The sequence below is a fragment of the Mya arenaria genome, chromosome 6 (assembly GCF_026914265.1).
Source record: "Mya arenaria isolate MELC-2E11 chromosome 6, ASM2691426v1".
Lineage (NCBI taxonomy): Eukaryota > Metazoa > Mollusca > Bivalvia > Myida > Myidae > Mya > Mya arenaria.
Genome location: NC_069127.1, coordinates 35,786,954 through 35,813,618, shown reverse-complemented (window position 1 = coordinate 35,813,618; position 26,665 = coordinate 35,786,954). Strand labels below are relative to the sequence as shown.

The following is a 26,665-nucleotide window of genomic DNA, read 5'->3' as shown; positions in this document are numbered from 1 at the left end:
ATTTTTACGAAAATTTAGTCACTTAAATTCTCATGAAAAACTTGGCATAAGAGTAGTGACACGCAAAACGATGGCAATGCCAAGCTGATTTAGTGGCAGTCATTTGACTGACAAAAGGAATGTCGTGCTATGTTACAACAAAAGTAGCTTCAAAACCCTAGGTATTTATCAATTGAGTACTATCAAAGACAAAGTTTCTATTTAAAGAAAGGCCGTCTCTAACCGTAGGCTTGACTAAAGAGTAACATCCCTTTTATGTAAATTAGCCATGGAATAGATGATTTGCTAAGCAGAAGTTCTCAAATGTCAACCAAATTTTACATGAAGGCTAGCTAGATAAAACCTGCACAAAATGTTAAATCATTTAGCAGAAACTTTAAATGTATGCATCTTTTTATGACATTAATTTTGCAAAACTGTCTATTGTGAAATATGCAAAGAAGCGCATGCATATGTTGTTCATTCTAAAGGTGAGAGAACTTCATCATGGTTCACTTTGGTTTTGATCAAAGACTATAAGTATCTTCCATGGCCAAGAGTGTAAGATAGGTTCATTCCGACCCGAGCGTAGGGTGTTTTGCGGAAACGAGGTTTACCGAGTTTCCGCAAAACACCCTGCGCGAGGGTCGGGATAAACCTATCTTACAGGAGCGGCTATGGTAGATGCTTTTTCTCCCACCTAAGTTAAACAAAGTTAAGTAAATATGTATTTTTTGCTGGAACTCTTTTGTGCTTATTTAAATTATTGCGTATGGATATGCGATAGCACGTGAATGGTGCTTGAAAACTGTTTTATGGTGACATTTGAAGCGAAAAAAATTTAATTAGGATTCTGAATATTACCTTAAGACAAGATTTCCTTGATGCTACTGACGACAGTCTTTAACAAGGGAGGTAATTACAATGGTGTGACCATTAAAAAAGGAGTTCCATACGGGCATTTTATCTTCGCCCGTGGGCAAGATAAGAATATCTAGCATGGTTAAATTATTGGATCTACTTAGCTGAGGTGGGAGAAATGTATTCTCTACATAGGAAATTGGTGAAATTGCTACAAACATCTGAACATGACCATGAATGTACTATGCACTGGCAAAAACCAGTGCATTTGTAGTCTATGGGATGCTTAGTCACAATCTGCCATTCACGGAATCTGACAGAGTTATACAAATACTAGATAAATTAAGGTAAGTGTGATACGATTTCAAAGAATGAAGTCATGTGGGAAGATTAAGGACAAACTTGCAACTCTAGAGTCTAAACAACAAAGTGGTCAAGACTGATGTTAAAGCTGCACTCTCACACAGCGTTTTTACAACTTTTTAATTCTTTGTCTTGGAAAGAGCAAATTTTTGTGTTTAAGTATCTGCAAATATATGATAAAAGATTGCTGACAAAAGATCAGATCATAGAACTTCATATTTCCATTTGAAAATTCATGTTTTATTGCTTAAATGGTTACTAACGGTTTAAGAAAAATGCATAAAACATCAATTTTTAAACTTAAATATAAAAATCTGAGATCATTTTTTTTTTGTCAGCCGTCTTATATAACTAGTTTCAGTGCATTTTCCCAAAAATTGGCTTGTTTCAAGAAAAAAATAAAAAGTTGTCAAAATGTTGGATCTGTGAGAGTGCAGTTTTAATTTTATGATATGATAATAAATTTCTTCTATTACTGCTTTTAGCGCAGATCTAGATAATGTCTTGAAAAAACATTATTCACAATACTTATTAATTTGATTTTCCATATAAGTATTCCATGTATTCATGAGCATTTTATGATGTTGACTTATTGAAGTTGATTCATCTTCATGATATCAAAATTATACATAATAAACAATATAACTGATACTTGTTTTTATACTTATATCAAATGTTAAAAGAGATACTGATATAAAGATATTGCCTGTAATTTATTTTCATTTAATACTCTTATATGTTTGTAATTTGATCCAGTGTTTAACCTTAACAGTATTTTTTAAATCCTATTAAATTACAGTTTAAGGACAAAAAGCAGTAAAATAAAAGTGAACGTCAAATGCTGAATACAGAATATTTCACCAATAAAATCATAAACAAAGCAACAGTAGGCCATACCATGTACATGTATAAAGAACAAATCTCCACCAACACAAAATTTGACATACAGCATACAGATTTAATGTCCTTAAACTTTGATTTTATTATGCCCCCACAAAGTGGCGGCATATAGGGTTGCCCTTGTCCGTACGTACGTCTGTACGTACGTACGTACGTACGTACGTACGTACGTCCCGAAGATTGTTTCCGATCTAATTCTTGAAAACCGTTTGTCCAATCCTCACCAGACTTTAAACACATGTTTGTGACCATAATATCTTGATCAAGTTCAATAGTCATGGAAATCGCTTTAGTCATTTAGGAGTTACGGCCCTTTTTTGCCAAAAATTCCCGAAGATTGTTTCCGATCTAATTATTGAAATCCGTTTGTCCAATCCTCACCAAACTTTAAACACATGTTTGTGACCATAATATCTTGATCAAGTTCGATAGTCATGGAAATCGCTTTAGTCATTTAGGAGTTACGGCCCTTTTTTGCCAAAAATACTTCAAAAATATATGTTTCCAATCTAATTCTTGAAAAGTATGTGTCCAATCCTCACCAAACTTTACATACATGATTGTGACCATAATATCTTGATCAAGTTCGATAGCCATGGAAATCGCTTTTGTCATTTAGGAGTTACGGCCCTTTATTTGCAAAAAAAGATTTGAAAAATACGTCCCGAAGATTGTTTCCGATCTAATTCTTGAAAACTGTTTGTCCAATCCTCACCAAACTTTTAACACATGTTTGTGACCATAATATCTTGATCAAGTTCGATAGCCATGGAAATCGCTTTAATCATTTAGGAGTTAGGGCCCTCAGATTATCCTGAATAATCATTATGGCTTATTTTCTGTGACAAAAAATCGAAGTGGGGGCATCCGTGTCCTATGGACACATTTCTAGTTTCAGTTCTTCTGAATGACAGTGACAACATTTATAAAAATGGTCATGAAACATTACTATTATTAATTATTTGAAAAGTGTAAACTTATATTTCTATGAGCACAAGTTAAACAGTATCTTAATACCATGCATTTAATACATGTAGTATTGTTAAAAATCATACACAAGTTTTATCAAATTAATTCTCTATTTTATGTATGAATTTTTATTCATTACAACAAAAAATGCATTTCAACAAGCAGTTTTATTTTTTAAATTTTCAGGAAAGATTTTTCATTGTTATCAATGATCAGGACAATAAAGAAATTGATAAACTTAATAATAATTAATTGCAACAGAAATTAAAGTCTAAACCTCTTTTCAATAAAAAAGATAAATGTCATTATTTGGGAGTGACAGAATACAGACAAAAAAAATTGTCCATTTCACTCTTTGTACTCAATGCATTTATAGCAGCTGATTGCTTTTTGTTCACAAAATGACTTGTACTCATATGGTAAACATATTTTTTCAAGTGGGGTTTGATTAAAATAATTCAGAAAAAAAACTAAAAAAGATTTTTCAGTCAGCTGTACAACAAAAATTTAGAATGATAAGAAGTTTGTCTTTAATATTTTAAGTTTTACTGATTTTTCTCAATTTGATAGAGAATTTCACAAGCAGATCCAGTGGGATAGGGGCATCCCCCCTCCCAATATCTAAGATCAGTTTTGTTTCAATATAGTAGAAAAAGAGTAATAAAATAATATCTCTAAAATGCACCATTTCTATCAAGAAATTGTGAAAATTTCAAACACCACTGCCAACGCTTTTAACCAAATACATTTCAGTTCTGATGGAGGGCCGCAAATTAAATGTTTTTGCCCGTAAATTATGCCTCCCAGTATCAAATACTGAATCCGCCCTTGAATTTCCAATTGTAAATGAAAATGATTATATTGCACAACTTAAATTGGTTATTTAATTCCATAAGCAGAATTGCATTGTAAATATAGGACATTTCATCTTATTTCAGGTATTGGAACTTCACGTCAGATAGCTCGGGCTGTACTGTCCTCCCCACCTGGCAATATAGTATGAACATTGATGCTTTATGAGAAACAGATGTATGCTAGGGTAGGTGCCACTAAAGGAAGTGCTTTGTATTACAATCAGTATAAAAAATATCGATGACTTTAACTGGCTTGGTATTATTATGACTCAGTCACATAGCCCGGCCGATGAGGTTCCGATGTGCCAGCGATGCGATTTTCACCGAACACCGGCCGGACATCCGTGGCGTTTGTTGCTTAAAACCGCATCGGTGGCAGCTCGGTGAAATTTAAACTTCGGAGCTAAATTTCACCGTGCTCTCACCGAGCTCCCTCATCGCAGCCCCATCGTAACCACATCGGAAAACACGTCGGCCGGTGCACGGCCGAGTATCGGCCGGTGTCCCGTGCATCTGAGACAACCAGAGGATGAGGTTTTTTTAACGGACACCGGCCGAGCTCCGACCGAGCTCCGACCGATGTGGGACAGAGCCTTGGAAAGTATAGCACCGGTGGCTGACCGATGTAAGGGACACCGGCCGATGCTCGGCCGGAACTCGACCGGAACTCGGCCGTAACTCGGCCGGATATCTCTGCTATATATATACTGTTCGCTCCTATCTGTGTACAGCATTCAGCAAGTTGTATCCACACGATTCACTCTTGACAGACTTTATAAACAGGATGCCAAATTAGTCAAGGAAAGTGATGGAGATGAGAAGAATTGCGGCAAGAAGAGGCAGCAGCCAGCTAGCAGCAAGGGAAAGGGCCAGAAGAAGCAGAAGACGCTAGCAGTGAAGACCAGAAAATCTCCCCGAAAGAGGATACAAGAGGAAGAAGGCGGTGCCAGTGGTACGGAGGGGGGGCAATCAGAGATATCCGATGCTGAGTCCATGGCGTCCCGGGCGTCCCAGGCGTCAAAGTCGTCGCAGTCCAAGCCCACGTCCTCGTCCAAGTCCAAGTCCTCGTCGGCGTCTGCGTCGCGGCGAGCCGTTGATGTGCCGATAGAGGAGATCACCCAAGACCAGATGTAAAAGATAGCAGATTTCTACGAGGGACACCCTATGTACTACGATGTTGGGCATGAGAACTACAAAAACACGAAGTTGAAGGAATGGACTCTGGACAAGTTTAGCGAACAGACTGAGCTTTCTGGTGAGACCTTGTCAGCTTTTGAAATGTTTGAAATTATTTTTAAATTTGTCAAATTTTAATTTAACGATGTTTTACTTTAGAAAACATTGTATTAAATGTCTTAATGGATTTTGTCTGTGTGTTGCAGTCCAAGCCATACAGAGGCATTTCACAAGTTGCCGTACCGAACACTTCAAGCTCAAGAACAGACCCAAAAGTAGCAAGAGTGGATCCGGGGCGGCCCCTCTTACGTCACTCCAGAAGTTCAAACTGAACGCGTACGAGTTTCTGGACGCCCATCACGTATCACGGACGCTGAAATCGACCTGTGGGAGGGTAAGCATCTGCAAGCAGATTTTCTAAGTTATCAAAGAATTGTCTTAATGTTTTTCTTTGCCAGTGAGTTGCTCATCCTTCTTTCTACTTGCCGCGATTTTACTATTGATGGTTTGAATGCTTCAGCTGGCTGGTGAGGACGAGGATTCGGCGTCGGAGTTGGAGTATGCTGCAGCGTCTGAGTCTGAGCCGGCCACGTCGCAGGGAGTAGGAGCTGCCAGCAAGAAGGACAAGGCTGCATCCGTCAGCGACATGTCCAGGACGCTGATCGCGTGTCTCAAATCAAGTACCAAGGCCACTCAGGACGCAGCGGAAAAGGTAAATACTCGACAAAATGCAAAATAAACCATTTTCTGCTACTTCCATCCCAATACAAAATGCAAGTTTTTGTGTATTGAAGTGTAGACGTGTGAGTTGGCGGTTCCTAAAACACCAGCGGTTTAAGCCACTGCTCGTACCAAGGAGGTCCCCTATTTTCATTTTTATTTTCTTTGCAATGTACTGGTTAATTTTAAGTTTTACTTATGGGGGGTTAGGTTTCGACTGGGTTTTTAGTTTTCTGCGTATTTGTGGTTTCTGGGTACATTCTTTAAAAGCTGTATTTACAATTGTTATGTTTACAGGTGCGTGTAGCCCAGACGGCAGCTGAAGATCCGTTCCAGGCCGAGCGTGACGCCTGGGCTGAGTGGATGACAAGCGCGAACAACCAGGTGCCAGCACCTCGGTACAGAGAGTTTCAGCAGGAGACTTTCACCACCTTCATGAAATACGTCCCGCTCATGCCGGGGACTCAGCAGCACCCCCAACAGCAGGCTCCAAAACCCTCATCGCAGTTCGTACAGCCACCCATCCCGATGGTAGATCCTTATCACCACCAGCCGATGTATCTTCAGTCCGTATCCCAGAAACCACAGCAACAGTCGCAGCCGTTTATCCCCTTTGCTACGTCTCCAGTTCGGCAGCATCAGCCGCCCGATCAGCAGTATGAACAGTTCCAGGTATGTTTTTTTTTCATTGTGATATTAAACAGTACATATTATAATAAAATTAATTTCCAATATTCAGATTTAATGCATGTCATAACCTTAATTAAATTATGGTGATATGATCTCTTGGAAGCAAACCATGCAACAAAAGAGAGAAAATTGCAGTCTCGGTTTTATTGAGACTGTTCATTGACAGCAATGAAATGTACTACACTGTCAACGCCCCCTAGCACCGGCTTAAGCGGTATTCAATCTTCAAATTCACCGAATTACATTAAATGATCCCGAAAGACCAGAAACTATCTACAGTATAACTGCACTGAGGACGAAGTACGGGCGACCTTTTACGACCCGCCATACAAACACTTAAGTTTTTTTGCAAAACAGTCAATTGTTATGCCTCTGCTATGTTTCAGTCTCCCAGGGCAGTCTCTGCACCACCTGTTACTTCTGCGACCTATGACCTCTCAGCCTTGCTGGCCTTGCAGTCTCCATTGACAGCCAGCCAAGGATCCAACATCGCTGAAGCTGCGTGGCAGCTTTCATCACCCGGCAACATCGGCCTCAACATGCAGTCACCTGCACAGAGGCCAAAATATAGCAGTCTTTCACAAGTGCTAGGTGCGACCAGCAGAGTGCTGGCTAGCACTGAACGTGATAACACAATCGGTGGTGACGACGACAACTCAGAACAGGAGCAGGAGTAGGAGTAGAGACAGGGCATGAAATTCTTCACAATATGACAGAGACCCACCTCAGCCAAGTAGCCCAAAGTTGTAGTGTATATACTGACAGTGTGTTTTGAACAATATAGTAACAATGTGCCTCGTACAATCACAGTAACAGTGTGCCTCGTATAATTACAGTTACAGTGTGCCTCGTATAATTACAGTTATTAGAATCAATCACGATGAACATTATGTTGTTGTATTATTTACCCACAACTCATCATTTTCGTACAGCAGCCAATTGTATAAACACTGGTAAATAATTACCTCGGTAAGTAAAACCAACGGTAAATTCCGTGGTAATATTACCATGGCGGTAAATGCGTTGTATAAAAGAAATTACCAAGGCGGTAAATTTACCAGGGTAAATTTTACCAAAATGTCCCATAATGCAATAGAGTGACGTCATTTTCCCGCACAGCTGTCAGATTGGAGGTATCTTTTTTATAAAAAAATGAATGTCCACATTCCATTTTTATAAAAAAAAATATCTAAAAGGCAGGTTAATGACAAAATTCATTAAATCGGCCCAACAAGTATTCAACAAAACAGTACAAAGTATTATAAGCTACTCCCGTGGCTGATCAATAAAACGCATGTATGCAACACTGCAAGGGGTAGGTTTATTCTGAATTCAGGGGTGTTACTCTTTACTTCATACAAAACGGTCAACGAATACCGAAGAAACATGCGAACATTATTGCAATGATATGCAAGTCATAATGACACAATATATCTGAATAATTTAAAAACAGAAATTAACTGACAAGAAATTATACTTGCTAACACAAAATTCAAAAAATATCTTTGAATGGCATCTTCCGTTTTTCTCACGCTGACACCTAAGGAATTTATAGTCAGTTTCAACTTGTCATAGAAATGATGCACTGAGTTTCATAGAATTGATTCTCATTAAAGTGATCAATAATTCATATCTTTAATCTAATATGTACCATTGTTTCAGTATTCCATGTATTTGTTAATTAAAGCTGGGAGTCCATTGTTATATTTTAAACTGAATTATTGCTGAAATTAAGAATATATGTAAGAAAACACCACTGATTCTTTTTTGTGTCAATACAGACGCATATTATAAATGTACTTGATATTTTCTATATCTTCTATGTGAAATGTCATTTCTTGAAGAATTCCATTTATTAAATGCTGCATCCAACCACTTTGCAAATTCATAAGATTGTTAAACTACATGCGACATTTGTATAATATATCAGTTATGTTTATTATTTATGACCAAATTATATATATATATATATATATATATATATATATATATATATATATATATATATATGTTTGTATAATTATGTCCCTACCCATAGGCTTGCAGTAACCTCAACTTGGCACTAAAAATGCAATCATTGACGGCGTTCCCTAGAGGCCAATATTTCTATAAATTTGAAAGGTAAGTTAACAAGATCGTCGGCTTTCACAATAAACAAACAAGTTAATGATATTTTGCTTTTATTCAAATGACAGTACACTGATAATTTACAGAAGAAAAAAAAACAACCTTATTTTTACCTCACTGCTCTTGGTGTCTGTAATCATGTGCCTGTTATATGTTCTATCATCACACTGGCTCTGCTGGCTTTCGCTGATATAAAGCCTAAAATGATTATAATATTCATTATCACAATTATGAAATGGTTGTGTACAATTGAACATAAACGTGCTAATCACAGAACTGTGTATGTAACAGTATAATTTATATACATTTTAACAAACTCAAACAAGGGCCATAATCCTGAAGAGCCTGGCTGGTTATAGAACTTTGCCAAGAATATATACCAACAAACATTTATAGTAGCAAGTTTGGTGAAATTCGGATAAAAACTGTTCAAGTATGAGAGTAGACAAAGCTAAAATGGCCAATTTTGATAAATTCAGGGGGCCATAACTCTGGAGTGCCAAAAGCGATTAGGCTGGTTATCGAACTTGACCTAGATATTTCACCAACAAACACTTTCATGAAGTTTGGTGGAAATTGGATGAGAAATGTTCAAGTTAGAGAGCGGACAAAGCTAAAATGGACAATTTTGACAAATTCAGGGGGCCATAACTCTGGAGTGCCTAAAGCGATTTAGCTGGTTATTGAACTTGACCGAGATATTTCACCAACAAACACTTTCATGACGTTTGGTGGAAATTGGATGAGAAATGATCAAGTTAGAGAGCGGACAAAGCTAAAATGGCCAATTTTGACAAATTCAGGGGGCCATAACTCTGGAGTGCCTAAAGCGATTTGGCTGGTTATCGAACTTGACCTAGATATTTCACCAACAAACACTTTCATGAAGTTTGGTGGAAATTGGATGAGAAATGTTCAAGTTAGAGAGCGGACAACATTGTGGAGCCGCCCGCCCGCCCGCCGCCCGCCCAATTTTGACAAATTCAGGGGGCCATAACTCTGGAGTGCCTAGAGCGATTTGGCTGGTTATCGAATTTGACCTAGATATTTTACCAACAAACACTTTCATGAAGTTTGGTGGAAATTGGATGAGAAATGTTCAAGTTAGAGAGCGGACAACATTGTGGAGCCGCCCGCCCGCCATGGGTGTTCCCATAATACGGCCATCGTAAGATGGGCGTATAAAAATCATACTTGAGTATGTTGTCGTACCACAGCTGTTGTTTTTATCAAATATACAGTAAACTTTTATATTATCAAGGCACTTCACAGTATTTGGTTAGCAGTCACCCAATTGTGTGCCTCTATATAAAAGAAAACTGTGGAAATAGACTATAGACTGAGGTATATTTCATAGAAAATGACGTCATAGCTGTCATTTACAGTATTGGTCAATGTTTACAGGCGGTTCAATTTGATTGTAAATATTTATGTGCAAAATACTCAAAAAAATGTGCAAATTGGGATACATTTCAACAAAGTAAGGTGCAATCAAGTGTTGGTCTCGAACCATTGCATTGAGCTTTGAAAGATTTTGGAATTATTTAAACGCGAAACAAGGTAAATAACTTTCTTAAACTTCAGATTTCTTGTGTCACTGTGTTTGTACATGAAATTTGTTCGTTGGAATATTTATAATGCATTTATTTGTTCACACAGTGAGTTATTGGCGATTTCTTACATCTGTATTCCTGTCTTCTATTGATATGGACGTAATGGAACAGTTTTCTAAGCATGAAGTTTCAGTTTGTCTTTAAAAGCGACAAAATGAGTTGTGAATCGAGCGTTTGTTTATGTCTGGTCGGCCATCTTGATTCTGGTAACTGAGACGGTAAATCAATTTACCCACCTCTTGGAGGAGGGTAAATATTACCGCGGTAAATAGCTTGGTAAAATCTTAATTTTGTTTTATACAATTGATTACCGCCAATTTACCAGGAAAATTACCGCCGGTAAAATATTACCCTGGGTAAATCTGTTTATACAATTGGCTGCTGGTGTACATTTATTTTGATATTTGGCCGACGTCACACCAAAAGGGACTTTCAGACAATACACACTAGTGTTGATCCTGATCAATGGCTACAACGTTAATCTTGAATTAAATAATACATTTATTGCATAGATTGGTCGATAATTGTCTAGTTTTGCTCTGACGAGTGTCAAAATGCGCAAGTCATCCAAATGTGTTGTTCCATGAGAAACACATGCATTCCAAGTTTCAAGTTTCTTTGACCAGTAATTCAAAAGTTATAGCCAATATTAAAGTTTGGTGACAAACAGACAACCAGACAGATCAAAAACAAAATGCCTCCCTGATCTACAAGCGGTGGCATAAATATAAAGACAATGTTTTAAGAATACCCGATAACAGTTTTAATTTTGCAAACAACATACTGAATAATGGACTGTAATATACGACAATGTACTAAGTCCTGAGAACTGTCTATGGTTGCAACCAGTACATGCATATTGTTACACAGAATACAGACGTGGTTTATTGCCACATCTTGACATGGCACACTCCCGGCAGGACTGCAAAAGTAATTCTTGAGGTATGCGCGCAGTTCTTTGCCTGGTCCGGTCAATCTTGGTCCGTTCCCTGCTGCTTGCACATCTTCGAGCACGGCTTGGTCTCGCCATGCACCCGCGATGAACTGGCCCTGCTCATCTTCCCGGTCGAGATCGGCATTCTGGATGTTGGGGTAACGAGTCCTCATGAGGTTGTGTAGGGTCATGCAGGCCATGACGGTCTTAGTAACTGTCGACGGTCTCATTCCCAGGGTTGTTGGAAGACATCTGAAGCGATTTGCAAGTATACCAAACGCATTTTCAACCCCACACGGCGTGCACTGGAACACCGGTAATTGAAGATCCGCTCGTCCCGTGCCAGGTGACGATGAGGGTAGGGCTTTAACATGTATTGCCGAAGGGGAAAGGCGTCGTCTCCGACCATGTAGTAGGGTGTGTCCCGGTCGTCATTAGGCAGGGAATCCGGTTGGGGGAGTCCGATCGTTCCCTCACGAAGACCTGGCTCTAGCCGCGACCGGTTAAAGATGCCGGCATCGGAACACGACCCTGGTGACCCCACATCCACCCAGATGAACTTGTAGTTCGAGTCTACCACCGCAAGCATGACGATAGAAAAGAAGCCTTTATAGTTGTAGTAGAGTGAGCCACTCTTGGGGGGCTTCTTAATTGAGACGTGCTTCCCATCGATCGCGCCACAACAGTGGTGGAAGTTCCACCTGTCTCCGAATCCCTCGGCCACCGGGCGCCATTCATCTTCTGTCTGTGGAGTGGCCCACATCTCATCCTCGTATACGTCGTAGATGGCCTGACACACCTCGGGGATGAAAAGGGCGATGGTGTTGTGTGGGACACGAAACGCAAACGCAAGATCGTGGTACCCGCTTCCGGTCGCCAAAAACCTCAAGGTGATTGCCAGCTTCAGCCCAGGGTCCAAGGGGGTTCGATGCCTGCAACAGAAGAGGATGAAATATGATTTAACCTTAGCAAGAGTATAATGTTTGGAGGGAATTTTGTTTGCAAAATACGGATTAACTTACGTTGTACTCTTGGTAATGCGGGGGCCAACTCGGTTTAGCAACTCATAGTACATCTGTGGCTCCATGCGGAGGAAGGCTTTGAAGTCGGCAGCGTGCTTGGCCTCGAGTTCCTTCATGAGAGTCTCGTAATGGCCGAAAAGGGGTCTGCGTAGGATCCACTCTCGCACCCACCAGCGTCATTCTCTTCTGCGGGCCCTCTGTCGCTCCCTCTCGGCGGCTTCTAGTATTGCCGCCAGGACCAGGTTGTACTGGAACCTTGCTTGAGCTAGTTCGTGTTCGAGCAGTGCCATTCGAAGTCTCCTCGGTACAGCCATAGTGATGAACTGACAATGTCAGGTAGGAAGAACGGAATAGCTCGGCACCCGAGTCCGTGTTACATCGGACGAGCATCGGCCGGTCATTGTTCAAAGCCCGTTAACAACCCGGCCGGCGATCGCACGGTGTCCTGTTACCTGCTCGGGTACCGGCCGTATTCCTTCCGATGTCCGGCCGACCTCCGGCCGGTAGTTGCTGCCACATCGGCAGAAAAAAACTCCCATTTTGAGACAGACTCCGTACGGTCACCGGCCGGTGTTCGGTCGGTCGCCTGAAGATGTCCGGACGGAGTCCGTTCACGTCACCGAGCTCTGCTTCCGATGAGGAGAGCTCGGTGGCACCAAAAAAATCCACCGAGCTCTACCGATGCCGGACATCGGCCGGGCTATGTGACTGGACCATAATGAACTCGTGATGAAACAGAATTTTCTAGCTGAAGTCTTGCTTGCTGTAGCCCTGCCATCGGGAAGAATTGGCAAAACCAAGGCAGCAGAAGCACTTGTCCGAGTCATAGGCACTGTTTTTAGAATGCTTATGAAACAAAGGTACCATGAGCTTTCTGCGGTCCAGAAAATGGTGCCTATTGCATGAGCCAATGAGTCACAAAAAGGTTGTATTTTGTTTTACGTGTCTGTTTTTACGTTTCAGTTCTTGTTTAAAGTTAAGTGTTCTTCGTTCTTGTTTTTATATATTTAGTTATAAAATGCCCAGTAAACTTTTCTTTAATAGTAACTATGTTCTGGAATTCAGCTTTGGTGACCTAAATTTGTTCACTACAAGTTTTCTTTTTTTTCCAAATATTTGATTATGGTTTTTACATGACAAGAATGTATATCAATTATTTATTCACTTTCACATATTAAGACTGGTGGTTAAAATGGGAACTTCAAATAAATAATGCAACAAAAAAAAAATGTAACACTGGATAATAACTATATTGTTTATTGCATTCCTTTTGTTTGGTATTTTAAATGGAGGAAACTCCATTGTTTCCCGTTTCAGATTTCCTGTTCTGATATTTATGGTTTTTTGAAAGAAGTTTGCTGGAACTGGCTTATCATCATTCTTTAACCGTCAAGTAGAACTGGGTTGGAATTTGCAGAGTGAACAAAAGGCTAACTAGCCATAACTCTCGTGCAAGAAATTGTATAGGCAGTAATGTACATTCTCAGAGAAATGTTGCCAAAAATGATGATTTTGTTGATTATTTTTATTTCCTATTATTTCACGTTATCAAAAATCTCAATTTTTGGAAGTACTTTATTCCACCATCATCATCATCATCATCATCATCATCATCAAAATCATCATCATCATCATCATCATCATCATCATCATCATCATCATCATCATCATCATCATCACCACCATCATCATCATCATCATCATCGTAATCATCTTCATCATCTTCATCTTCGTCCTCATCTTTATCACCACCACCACCACCACCACCACCTCCACCACCTCCACAACCACGAAAACCACCACCACCACAACCACTACAACCACATCCACCACCACCACCACCACCACCACCACAACCACCACCATTTCAACCACGACCACAACCACCACCACCATCACCATTATCATCATCTTCATCTTAATCATGATCATGATCCTCATCCTCATCCTCAACCTCATCCTCCTCCTCCTCCTCCTCATCATCATCATAATCAACCTAATCATCCTCATCTTCGTCATCATCATCATCATCATCATCATCATCATCATCATCATCATCATCATCATCATCATCATTTTCATCATTGTCGTCTTCATCATCATCATCAGCATCATCATCACCATCATCAACATCATCATCATCATCATCATCATCATCATCATCATCATTATCATAATCATCATTGATGCATGTGAAGTGGCTGCTGTTGCTGCTGTTTCAAAATTGTATAGAACTTAAAATCAGATAAGTAATTACGACATGAACAAACTTTGTAGGCAAAGCAGTAGTTGTTAATGGTTTTCTGACATAACTTTTGTCTATACTCATAGACAGTGCTGTCTGATACGGACTCTATTCTGGTACACTTTCAGGCGATTTTGCAAAGAGACATTTCCCAGGTCCCTCACCTAGACGCTCTGCCCCTACCATTCCTGCAAGTGTGGCCCCTATCTCAGTTGACCCCGGAATCAGAGGGCATTTACCCGATGACTAACCCTATGATGGCAGGTCCCGGCACTCAGCCAGTTTAGCCAGTGGGACCTCCATTAATGGGTGCCCCTGCAAGGGGCCCAGGGGGTCCAGGTTTAATGGGACCTTCAAACTCTTCGAAAGGCCGAATAGGAAATTTCGGACTTGGTCCTCAGGATATTGGAGGTCCTGGACCCAGGTGGATGCCCCCTAGGGGAATGTTGAGAGACCCAGGGTCTCAAGGTATGGGCCCAGTGCACGGAATGGGACCCAAGTGACCCAAGAGATCCAAGGATCCCAAGATTGTTGGGCAAGGTGATAGGGGAATAGTGCATGGTGAGCATTTCTTCAATTGAAACTTCCATAACAAGATTTGATGATAAAATCGGAACTTTAACTGTCATTTTATACTAAAATATTTTAATTCAAAAATAAATTTATAATATATAAACATTTTCATAGGTGTTCGACGTTAAAGGTTATTAAATATTGAATGCAGTTTGGATATAAGGGCTTTTTTGCACCGTTGATAAACACAGGGCGGTATGCCGCTGGCAGGCATGGTTTAAATGATCACAGGTGGAGATGGAGGGGGACCTCAAGACCAGGAAAAGGTAAGGTTGTATAAAAAAATGGGATAAGGGGTTCATTGGCCTTGTGGAGTGGCTGTAGCTTTTTTTTAGGAAAATTATTGCAAAAACTTCATAATAAAAGGGAAGAGATTTCAAGAGCTACTTTATGCCGATGGGACAATAAAAAGTCCATTATGAGCATACAATCATTGATTGGCATATCATAAATGATACCAGAGAGATAAAAAAGGGATACTTAAAATGCCGAAGTGGCCATTGATGGGAGCATTTAAGATGACTTGATAGTCTCAAAAACTTGCTTTTAGGAATAAATAGCCAGAATTGGTAATTAAATCTATAGACTATTTATATATCTGCTACAAAGCTATTGAAAGGAGACATGTTTATTCACTAAAAAAATAACTAACAGGTGTTGTCTTAAGGCTGAAAAAATGAAACAATATACTTCCATTTTTATCCCAGTAGGAACGCTGTAGTTTTATGTTTAGTTCCGTGGAAAGCTGCATTTTAATGCGCAATGTAATGATGCCCTTTTAGTTGCTATAGAATAACAAAATCATTAAAATGCCATATCGCTGTTGTTAGCACTGTGATGTGTTGTTGATAATTGTTTTACTAGGAGGACACCAGCCTGCCAAGCCTCTGCTAATTTCATGCAATGTCGACAACCGAAACTATTCATGCACAAATCATCATTCAGAAAAGATGCAAAAATCTTTTGAGCCGAAATCTAAGAAAATATTCTTTCATAAAATTTGCTCAGTTCCTTGCAATTTTGTTACCCACACTTGTTGTAACTTGCAAAGGATATTTGAATTACGTTTGTTTCGAATTCAACCTAAAACTAAAAAAACACAAATAAAATAACAAGCTTTAAAACAATTTACTTTTGGAGTGTGGAAGGCTCTTAAGATTAAATATTCATGTTTATTTTACGATTTAGCCTAGAATCTTATTCTATAAACCAAAACATAATCAATCAGGATTTCCTCTTTTTATGGGTTTTCTTTTAAAGCCACAATACTCTTTAAAGGAGAAAATGACAAAATCCAGACCAAAACAAAAACAGTGAGCTTAGCTTGATCTTGTTTTAAGGGACTTGTTTGAGAAATTAGGGCCAGGTAATAATGATATACATTACATATGTTCCAGGCGGCCCTGATATTGCAAGTGTTACAACTGACAGACAACTGAGAGACCATCAGACAGCAATGTTACCACCGGAGCAGCGACAACGAATCCTCATATTGAAAGGTCAGCTCACCAAAAATGCAGCCTAATGGCTTATCAGTCATTCATTATTTTGTCATTTTGTTCTTTCATTTGTGTTTGCTTGTGATAACAGGGAAATACTATAGATACATTTGATAAAATCTTTTGCACAATTTAAATCAAATAGTATATTTGGGCTAAAAATGTACAACTTCATATTCCATTTAATATAAAAAAATGAATGATTTGTTATCTCTAGAGCATTGTGGAGTTTAGAACACGTGTTCTCAATAAACATTGTGGCGTTTAGGACATGTTTTCTCAATAATCATTGTGGAGTTTAGAACACGTTTTCTCAATAAACATTATTGAGTTCAGATAGGTTTCTCAATACACATTGTTGAGTTTAGAACATGGTTTCTCAATAAACATTGTGGAACTTATAAAGAACATGTTTTTTTTCAATAAACATTGTGGAGTTAACAAAACATGTGGAGTTTAGAACATGTTTTCTTAATAAACATTATGGAGTTTAAAACACATAATTGATAAGAGAAAATATAGCTTTTTTAAATAGCATGGTTCCCAGCAAGCTTTGTTCGTGATTATTTATATTCTTACGCATTGTTAATCATCCACATTGGCATTGTCTTTAAAAAGGCATCATTTACTTGTAGTATGTAGTTTATCATTTGTATGTTGGTTATTGACCTTGTCATGAAGAAATAAAAGTTGTAAATAGTTATGAATTTAGTTTCTTTTCTTTACAGGGTTTCTTGAGTATTTTAAAGTGATCACCATTTGACACCAGAGGCCTAGGTTGCCAAGTAAGGCTTCTTATAGGGTTGAGGGAAGGGCCCTTGTAGGGGTCATAGGGGTATGATCACTTAAAGCTCATGGGGTTTAAGCATTTCAGAGCCATATATTGCATTGAAACATATATTTTACTAGTTGTTGAGAATTACAAAGAAATATAGGCAGTATTTATACATAAAGACACATTAAGTTGAGTTGAGTTGAGTTGACATAGACTCATTAACAAGTTTTTTGAAGTTTAAATTGAAAACAGTTGGAAGCCTGTGGGGCGAACTTACAAAATTGCATTGAGCAATCATTGTGTACAGTGAAGCACCCTCAGTTTGGTACAAACAGGTAAGGGTGAAACAATATTCCTTGGTTAAATCAGTACCAGGTTCACATATATTCATAGTTATGACCCTTTAATATAAATTACATTCTTTCAATGTCCTAAACTCGATATGTTTCGTAGACAATATCTTTTTAACATGATAAATATGTAAATCTTATGTTGTAGATTTTGGGCCGGTGGCCTTTGTTAACTTGAATAAACTGAATTGAATATCGAGCTAATAGGTATCTTACTACCAACAGTCCGAATTGAATACAAAAACAACAACGAGAAGAATCTTTCATGACACTAATGTTTGGCAACATGTATTGGTATGACACCAACTTGTTACATGTAAATCTGACATTTGTTTGTGCCCAACTCATGGCCAAGGAACATGACAATCTTCATTTCATTATTGTAAAGTAATTAATAATTTCTTTGCAGGGAACTGTACTACACACAAAAAGCCAAAGCATAAAAACAATAGTTTTCTCCCTTAACAGAAAATGATGTAATGTGATAAAAACATTGACTAAGAGTAAATTTAGAAAAGTTTGAATCTAACCCGTTTTCCAAAAATACTTATTTATTTTTCTGTTCAGATACGAAATCAGTCGTTTGTTTGTTTGTTTATGTAGCGGTGAATGGATTTACTGTACACGACTCAAAATACAATGTATTTGTAAAAACTCGTTTACAGCCGTATGGACAAAATGTATGTATTCTAAAGCTGAATTGTTTCGTTCTGGACAATCAAGAAAAAGATAATTTGTAGCCATTTTTAACATCAACAATCTCATTACCTTCACCTTGTATTTGCGTCCAATCATCAGCTTTCGGGATTTCAATCTTGTCTTATCATTTAAAGGTTTCTTGAAGAAAAAATATGTTGTCAAAAAGACCTCTTATATTCAAAGCAATCATATTATAACAAACAGTCAAAAGAATAATCACCATTTATATTCTGGATTGAATCCTGTTGGTTGCTGTTTTCGATCGCCCTCGTTGACACGGCATTCCTTCCGAAAGTGCCTTCGCCGACATAAGAAAACATGTAATCGCCGCTGCTTGCACGATTTAAGCGAATGACTGCTGGACAGGTAGCCCCGGCCCCGCCTGTAATTGTGGTGGGCGCTCACTTTCGGTGGAAGCGCTTGCAAACGTAAAAAAGAACGATTATGATGATGATAACTGATTGCGGTATGCTTGTAAGGTTTAACCTTTTGATGACCCTTGCCTCGTTAAATTTATTCTAAGTTTCATTTTATAAATCTGGATCCAAAACAATGTCCTGAGCACTCTCGGGTAAATTCCTCTGCGCAACACGTTCCAAGCCCTCTTGAGTTAGTTTTTTTTTATCTTGAATGGTTATAAAATTACTCAAATCCTGTTAAGAGTCGTTCAACGGATAGTCAGGATAAGTTTTAATTGAATTGAACAGCTTCAATGGCTGGGTCCCCCGAGTACGTGCACCAACGCCTATTTTACTGCTTGACATAGTAAATGTCAAATGCACGTGTATATGCCGCTTTAATACTAACCGCGTATTAATGTAAGCTCACTTACCATAAATGAATAGAAATATTCGGAATGGTCTTTACCACCACCACCGGAATAGCCTTCACCACCACCACCACCATATATGGTAATAATCGGAATGGCCTTCACCACAACCAGCATACCATATATGGTAATTATCGTAGTGACCTTCACCAGTACCGCCATATATGGTAATAATCGGAATAATCGCCTTTAATACTACCACCGGAATTACCTTCACCACCACCACACCATATATGGTAATGATAGTTATGACCTTCACCAGCACCATCATATAGTAATAATTGGAATGGCCTTTGACACCACCACCGGATTGACCTTCACCACGCCACCATATATGGTAATAATTGAAATAACTTTTAACACCATCACCGGATTGACGTTCACCACGCCACCATATAGCGTAATAATTGGAATGACATTCACTACCACTGCCTACATCATATATGGAAATAATTGGAATGGCCTTCACCACCACCCCACTATTTATTTTAATAATCGTACAGATGTTTTATCCGAACCCAAATAATAGATACATAAGCATAACAAGATGGTGGTACGTTAATGAGTAGGAAAGTTATTGTGCACTTTTTTAATTATTCTGATGAGAAATGATAATATACTATAAAACTATGCTCTTATAATAAATGATAAATTGCACGGTTTGGAAATAATCAAAATAAAATTTATGATCCTGAATTCTTTTGCACTCTTTCAAAAGTTTGCCCTTGAAATGACCTTGACAGTGACGTTCGGTGACATTAGTGTGAGGTTTGTTATAAAGTTTGATATCAGGAGCGGTCAGGAGCTCACTACAGGAGTCATCCAAAAACTCTTTAAAAATATCTCTGGCTAGCCTTTATCCGGTTGGAAGTCACACATGATCTTTGGCAAATGTCGTCTATCTTTTTACCCGCTAATTAAGTCACATATATGCCCAACGCTTAAACTCAACAACGATGCATAGTATCATATTAACAAGTTTCTGTTTTTTTATATACAATGTTCAATAGCAGATCAATCTAGCAGCTTTTGCAGCTAACGGATTTTAATTTTAGGAGGTGTCTTGACATGTGGGCGCAGCCATGTTAAAACTCTATACTTCTTTATTTGGCTGGCATGCAATCAATTCAACCAAACAAAACATTAAAATCATTTTGTCACATTTTGCGTCCTAAATAACGGACTTATACATGAAAAAAATGTTGATTTGGTTATGTGAAAAATTCCTCTTCAAAAAGAAAAATAACAGCAAAATTTGTGGTCAAATGTAGGTCACCTATCTATTAAGCGTTTTTGTTTTTGAAAATGTGTTTGTGAAATACATTTTACCTCATTTACCTGATAAAGTTATTTTGTCTGTACAATGCATACAAGTGAAATAACAGCGTGACATAAAAATGTCAAGAATTCTTGTTGGGTTAAGTAAGATACGGCGTTCTCTTCAACGAACACGTCCCAAAAGGTAATATATAACGTGTTCGCTGAAGTTCTTTAGCTACAATAGAACATGATTATTAGCAAACATATTCAAGTAAACACGATTCTTGCTAATCATACATAATTTTTATAGTCAAAGTGTAACGTGTGCGGAGTGTACCAAGCGGCTGTTCACTATTTTATCAAACTAACTGTTTTATAAATGACAAAATATAAAGCTATATTATAAAATTCCTTAAGATTAGGTAAACTTTTGATTGTGTACAAATGATTTTGATTAAGCTCCTAATAAATAATCACAAAATAATTATAAAAGAAGTTTTGTATAAGTAATTTTCCTTGTGGCTTAATGCCTATGATCGACTTATTATAAATGAATTTCAAACTCTCTAAATCTACTGCTTTGTCAGTGATCTTTGTGAATTAACAGAAAGCTGGGCTTTCTTGCATAAAACACAGAGTTTTCACTTTCAATATTAAAATGCTTATCAGTTATGAAATACCAAATAGCCAATCTTTCTTGGTATATACATAAAGTACGTTCACTTTCTTTCTTTACGTCTGCAAGCTATAATTACGCTCCAACTACACCAAACAGAAAAAAACAGAGCTTTCTCTGAAAGGTTGTTGAAGTTTCAACTCCCCATGTATCACAGGATAGCTGAACTTTCCAGCAAGAGCATAGAAGTGTAGGCATTAAAGTAACTATCGTATCTTTCAACAACAACCCGGTCCGCTCGTCAGCTATTAACTATACCATACGTCAAAGCTGAGCTTTTCAGTAAATATAGATAATATTTTAGACAAGTAACTATAAAGTTCAAGTTGATTAATACCAAATATTTCTTGATGTTTACTGTTTGGTAACTGCATTTAAAATGATGATATTGGTGGTGATGTTAGTAGTTTATACTCCGGGTCCCGGCGTGAGCACATTGAAGGGTCCCAGAGTGACAGTTCAACCACCGCACACCTATCCTGGGCGGTTAACCAGTCATAGGTGCCTTCACCTCTGCAAGGAACTGACAACTTATGTACATGCCAGGGGCAGTGGTACAGTGTGAATGGTCGTAGAAAGGATTTCATAACCAATCACAACAGACCTGGTCCGCCCGGGAATCGAACCCGGGTTGTCCGATTCGCAGTCCAACGCTCTACCGACTGAGCTAACCGGGCGGAATGATGATATTTTCAAAAACTCGGATTTATATACGACGCGAAAAGCGCTCGAGCAAAGCGATCCTTTCATTGGTAATTCAAACTGAGCGTCGATTGGTTTAAAACTAAACATTTTGATTGGTCGCAATCAACATTCTAATTGGACAAAATTATTCTTAGATAAATGCCTATAAAAGATGATTCTGGCTTGCAAGATTCACTATGCATTTTAACATAAGGTTACTGACAATGCAAAATGCTTATTAAAAGTTAAACAAACAAAATAGCGATGTATATCAGTCATAAAAACCTTTATCAAAGTATTTCAGTCCTGACTATGTTTCTTTTATTTATAGGACCTTAAAATTTTAGACAGTCAAAACCTTGACGATTTGACAATCAAAATAAAAAGGGAAACAACTGTTTAGGTTACAGTCAATTTGTTTACGCGGCTGTCGTAAAATTCTTCACATAAGTATTTCATGACGGAAGTAAATCTCTTTATTTTTCTGTTTGTAAAATCGATATTAAGAATTGTATTTCAACCGCATGAAGGCGGTTATTATGTATATCTTTGAAGTCATATGACAACTGCTGTTTGAATGCCAAAATAACAGGACATTTATAAACTGTGAAAACCGGTCTGTTAGCGGAAACGAACATGTTATAAGACTGATCTGTCAAATCAGACCTTCAGTCATCACACATATGTCGAATGGAGGATGCGGATGGTGGCGTCGCGGACTGGAAGTGCGCGAGGAATAGCGCTACGAGATCATGGTGAGCTGCACGGAACAACCCAACGAAGAGCGACCCAATATATGTGCTCTTCTATTAACAGTTCGGACAGTGGCGCGCGATGGGGCGGACGGAGGCAATCAGAAATAGCTAAACCCAAAGGTACGCGTACACTGTACATACAATGATTTAAATTATTTTAGCTCGATTGCGAACACTAATGCATCACTATGACAACGATAATGAGGCAGATAGATCTACCAATAATTGGATAGAATGAAAACCTTGAGCAACGAAGTCACTTGTAAAGTTAAAATCTTCATAATAAAGTGATTAAAATATCATGTTACGATTAAATGTACACGGACAGACAGATAAACGCAGTCTACCTTCTTCTGTTGTTTTCTTTCGTTTATTTTGTTGGAACCTTTGTCTTTCTTAAGAATCAAAAACATTATTTTTTCAAACATTTTGGTAAACAAAAGAAAACATGTTTAGGTTAGGGTATTATACAAATCAGTCTTAAAAATATTTTCTTCTAAAACAAATTGTGACTTTTTATCACTGACAGTAAATAGTTTATCCCGTACGTCATAATATCCATATTCATCATTTACAGTTTATAAGTTGGTGTATACTTAACTGCTTTAATATGTATATTGACACTACGCCGATAGCGATAAGGATACTTTAACAGTGTCACGTGACCCCTTAGTAAGGGCCTTCCGACAAACACACTGAAGCAGACAATAATACAGAATTTATGCTGGACAATAAGATAAAAGATGTATGGAACCTGGTTAAACCTAGTAATAAAAGCAGAAATTACATTAAATTAGTTCATTGCAATGTATAATTCCGGTAGAAATAATTAAATGTCTACACTCTGATTTTTTTATATCTTAATTACATCGGGATTTTGTGACAGTAGAAAGGCAGTCTCTATTTTAAAACTCAAATTTAGGGAAACAAAAGATGTTTAAATATCCTTTACGAAAGTAAAAAAAAATCGACGTTAGTATATCAAATGTCAAAAGCACAATATATTTTGCTGTTTTTCTTCCTTTCTCCATTAAAAATCACCTGTTTTAAACAAGTTTAACGAAATAGTATTGATATAACTACCTTAATGTTTATCTCAATGAATTAATATCCGTATCAAATAAAATGCAACTCTGTTCTAACAAGAAATATAGAATTATGAAATGATCATAGTCATTATATGCCGAACTTGTTTCGTTTTTTTCCGGTTTAGTTATTCTTTTTTTGTATTTCGTTATGTCGAATGCTCGTTACCTCGAAATATTTTTCCAAGGTCCCAACGACATCGACATAGCTGGTTTTGACTTAATATACTTTTTGAGACATTAAGTTATATGATATTGAATATTTTTTTCTAAATTTGATAAAAAAAAATGAAATTCAAATCAACTGATATGTCCTTTTAACTTACAGTATGTCCAGAACGATCTCAAAAGTGAACGCATATGCCTCTGATTTTAAACTTTATTCAATTTATAGATTGAAACTATATTTAAAATGAAAAAAAATCGTAAAATATCGTATAAGGGAAATATGCGTATATCATATATGTACTGTTACATCAAGACATTTGGAGGGTAAAAATAGTCTACTGAAAGGTATGTTTGTTACCAAACAAATACGAAAGAAAAAATCGTAATTTGAGCAAAATGTCAGTATTTCGGATTTCCTATCTCTCAGTAATAAGAAACATATTTTGTGTTAAATAGACAGAAAGCAACGTTATTGACTACCGTTGCTAAGTGCAGATTGTCGGAGGTCATGGCGGATAGCAACGGGCAACTGATAAGCCCCGCCTAATCCGGACTCTGATTGGTCAGTCGGGTATCGACCGGCTAGTTTGACTTACAGGTCGCGGCATGTTCATTATTGATTGCGTGCTGGAATTTACGACTTCTATGCTTCTATTGCGGTATTTTGAACGCGAGTTTAGATCTTGAAGCTTATCAGAATTTAATGACTGTTATGTGTTTAGTCAATGGAGTGGCTTTGATGAAACAGCATGTATTATAATATAAAAAAAATCTTTCATTTCAATGGGATCCAATTGTTTCGTGGAGAGTTATACAGCGAGTGCGGATACATGTATTCACTTCCATATGGACGAGACCGAGGGGAGACAGCTTCACCGAGCCAACAAATACGTGACGATTAAGGTCTGGGGACCTGTCAGAACTCTTTTCATTTTTAAAGCGTTTCATATTAATACACAATAAGAGGAAATATTTCCTCATACATTAGACAGTGATGAAAATCTGGGAGGCGCTCTCACTTTCCTCGCACGGGACAGAGACACAGTTTTGACGGCGGTCGTGTTCAATTTGGCACGCTTTGTTTAGTAACACTAACTTTGATTTTATATTCCTCTTATGCATATAATAATATATTTTTTTCTTCAGTTTAAGATTGCAGAAAGTTGGTGCTGACTAGATGAAATATTTGCGATCTTGCATTGAAACAAACAATTGTCCTCTATAAATGTTCGTCAATGAAATTGTCCGCCCGTTCCTATCCGACGACAAGAATAACCAAGCTTCAAGCGTCAATAATACACCATGACATACGAAATCAAAAATAAAGATGCACAGAAAGTTGGAGACAGTGTAGAAAACTTGACACCATTGACAAATCGATATTGTTGGTATTGACTTACTCCATTGGCAAGGTTAATAGATCAGCAAAAAAGAATACTCTGTGCTAAGTTCCATAGCTCTCAAGCATTTTGTTACTTGTTCATAAAACACATACTTATTCAAACCGTATCTTTAAAGCTGAAGAACTTACAATGCAAACGTTAGTTTTAAGAAGCAAAACAAAATGTTTAAAAACTCAAGTTTAAAATTATGTCTTTCAAGGTTCAGTATTCAGCGAACATGATACCAGGGTGAGGAATCACGTGTCTTTAATGGGGTTCTCACCACGGGTCAAAACCGATGTAAAGAAACAAGTAAATTACTTTAATTTCTAAACATCTACTTTTGACAGAAATATATATGAAAATATTTCTCAGCCTATGAAAGACTTTGCTATTTCTGCTTCTACACGTAAATATTTGAGATTTGCTTGTATTTTAACGGTGCAATCATTTGCCCCAATTTCAACTTGAAGTAAATGACATTATTTCCAAAAAGACCTTTCTTAGCCTATAAAATAAGTTGCGATTTCCGTTTCTACGCTAGGGAAATATTTGAGATTTGATGTGTTTTAACGATGCATTCATTGGCCAAAATCTCAACTTGACAGAGTTTTGTAGAACGATGCAACGTGATTCTTTGTTTTGTATGCATTAACTAATAATGAGTAATATTTAAGAAGTCAGACATGTTTGAGAAAGTTATTTTTGTTTATTACGTTCATAAAACGAATTGTTTGTTATTTGGCTTTAGTTCTAGTAATGCACAACGGATTTTTAAGAAGCGCTTTTGTTTACGTGAACAATGTATCGTAACATACTTATTTTACTCTATTTATTTTCTCAGTGATTTAATTGTAGAATGCTTTGATTATAACATATTATTTGAATTGACAATTTCAGTCACACGTTCTAACTATTTAGGAATAAATTAAATCAGTAGACGAATCAAATCCAAGAGGATTAACTCCTACCCAAAGACTGACAAGCAAAAAATAACCAATTGCTCTCCCCTGAAAATCACACTTCTGATTTGTTTCTGTGCAAGTCAGTGTTGACTTTATTTATGGGGTTATATATTTCGAATTGACGCTGTATTACACTATGAGAAAATCTTGTTTTTGTTTTTTAAGTTGCCATTTAGTCCAGAAATTAATAAGGAAGTTACCAAAATTCCTTCACTGTAAATAAAGGTTGCAATATTGATTTTCAGTGAAGGCTGCGAAATATTAAAAAAGATTATGTTAATAGCTTCAATTTAGGATAACTTTCCTAGCAATGTTTTGTATTTAGTTGACTATGCATATAGCTACTCTCTGGTCAACATCCTTTTTGTCCAATAAGTTGGCAATATACTTCAGATTTGCCAATATATTTTCTTCCACTAAATCAGCAGTCATCCGTTGTTGATTTTAATCACATGAACCGGTAGTTATGTAAAGTGCCTGACATAATTCGTGGATAGTTTACACAATAGTAT

At 37.6% G+C, this 26,665-nt stretch overlaps 3 protein-coding genes and 1 non-coding gene across 4 annotated transcripts; 2 read left to right on the top strand and 2 right to left on the bottom strand.

Moving 5' to 3' along the window:
* The first annotated feature begins 72 nt into the window (after positions 1-72).
* Positions 73-5,060, top strand: LOC128236429 (uncharacterized). The gene is made up of 3 exons (XM_052951289.1): positions 73-161; positions 4,011-4,111; positions 4,710-5,060. Exons 2-3 carry the CDS (start codon positions 4,082-4,084, stop codon positions 5,058-5,060), a joined length of 381 nt encoding a protein of 126 aa, XP_052807249.1. The 5' UTR covers positions 73-161; positions 4,011-4,081.
* On the top strand, positions 5,045-7,196 carry LOC128237748 (uncharacterized). Its single transcript, XM_052953332.1, has 5 exons — positions 5,045-5,181; positions 5,309-5,496; positions 5,623-5,814; positions 6,120-6,494; positions 6,899-7,196. The coding sequence occupies exons 1-5, from the start codon at positions 5,091-5,093 to the stop codon at positions 7,187-7,189; spliced, it is 1,137 nt and encodes a 378-aa protein (XP_052809292.1). The 5' UTR covers positions 5,045-5,090; the 3' UTR covers positions 7,190-7,196.
* A 4,216-nt stretch (positions 7,197-11,412) lies between these two features.
* On the bottom strand, positions 11,413-12,324 carry LOC128237747 (uncharacterized). The gene is made up of 2 exons (XM_052953331.1): positions 12,209-12,324; positions 11,413-12,118 (listed from the first exon to the last, which is right to left on the bottom strand). The coding sequence occupies exons 1-2, from the start codon at positions 12,322-12,324 to the stop codon at positions 11,413-11,415; spliced, it is 822 nt and encodes a 273-aa protein (XP_052809291.1).
* Positions 12,325-21,715: 9,391 nt separating this feature from the next.
* Positions 21,716-21,791, bottom strand: Trnar-gcg (transfer RNA arginine (anticodon GCG)). The gene has a single exon. It is a non-coding gene; the product is annotated as a tRNA-Arg (tRNA).
* Positions 21,792-26,665: the final 4,874 nt, after the last annotated feature.

Bases quoted from the DNA above. Each gene is read 5' to 3' on its own strand.
- LOC128237748 (XM_052953332.1), top strand. From the start codon at position 5,091: ATGTACTACGATGTTGGGCATGAGAACTACAAAAACACGAAGTTGAAG. The intron at 5,182-5,308 runs GTGAGACCTTGT...TGTGTGTTGCAG, and splicing joins CGAACAGACTGAGCTTTCTG to TCCAAGCCATACAGAGGCAT. The intron at 5,497-5,622 runs GTAAGCATCTGC...TGAATGCTTCAG, and splicing joins TGAAATCGACCTGTGGGAGG to CTGGCTGGTGAGGACGAGGA.
- LOC128237747 (XM_052953331.1), bottom strand. From the start codon at position 12,324: ATGAAGGAACTCGAGGCCAAGCACGCTGCCGACTTCAAAGCCTTCCTC. The intron at 12,119-12,208 runs GTAAGTTAATCC...CTTCTGTTGCAG, and splicing joins CGCATTACCAAGAGTACAAC to GCATCGAACCCCCTTGGACC.
- LOC128236429 (XM_052951289.1), top strand. From the start codon at position 4,082: ATGCTTTATGAGAAACAGATGTATGCTAGG. The intron at 4,112-4,709 runs GTAGGTGCCACT...CTTTATAAACAG, and splicing joins AGAAACAGATGTATGCTAGG to GATGCCAAATTAGTCAAGGA.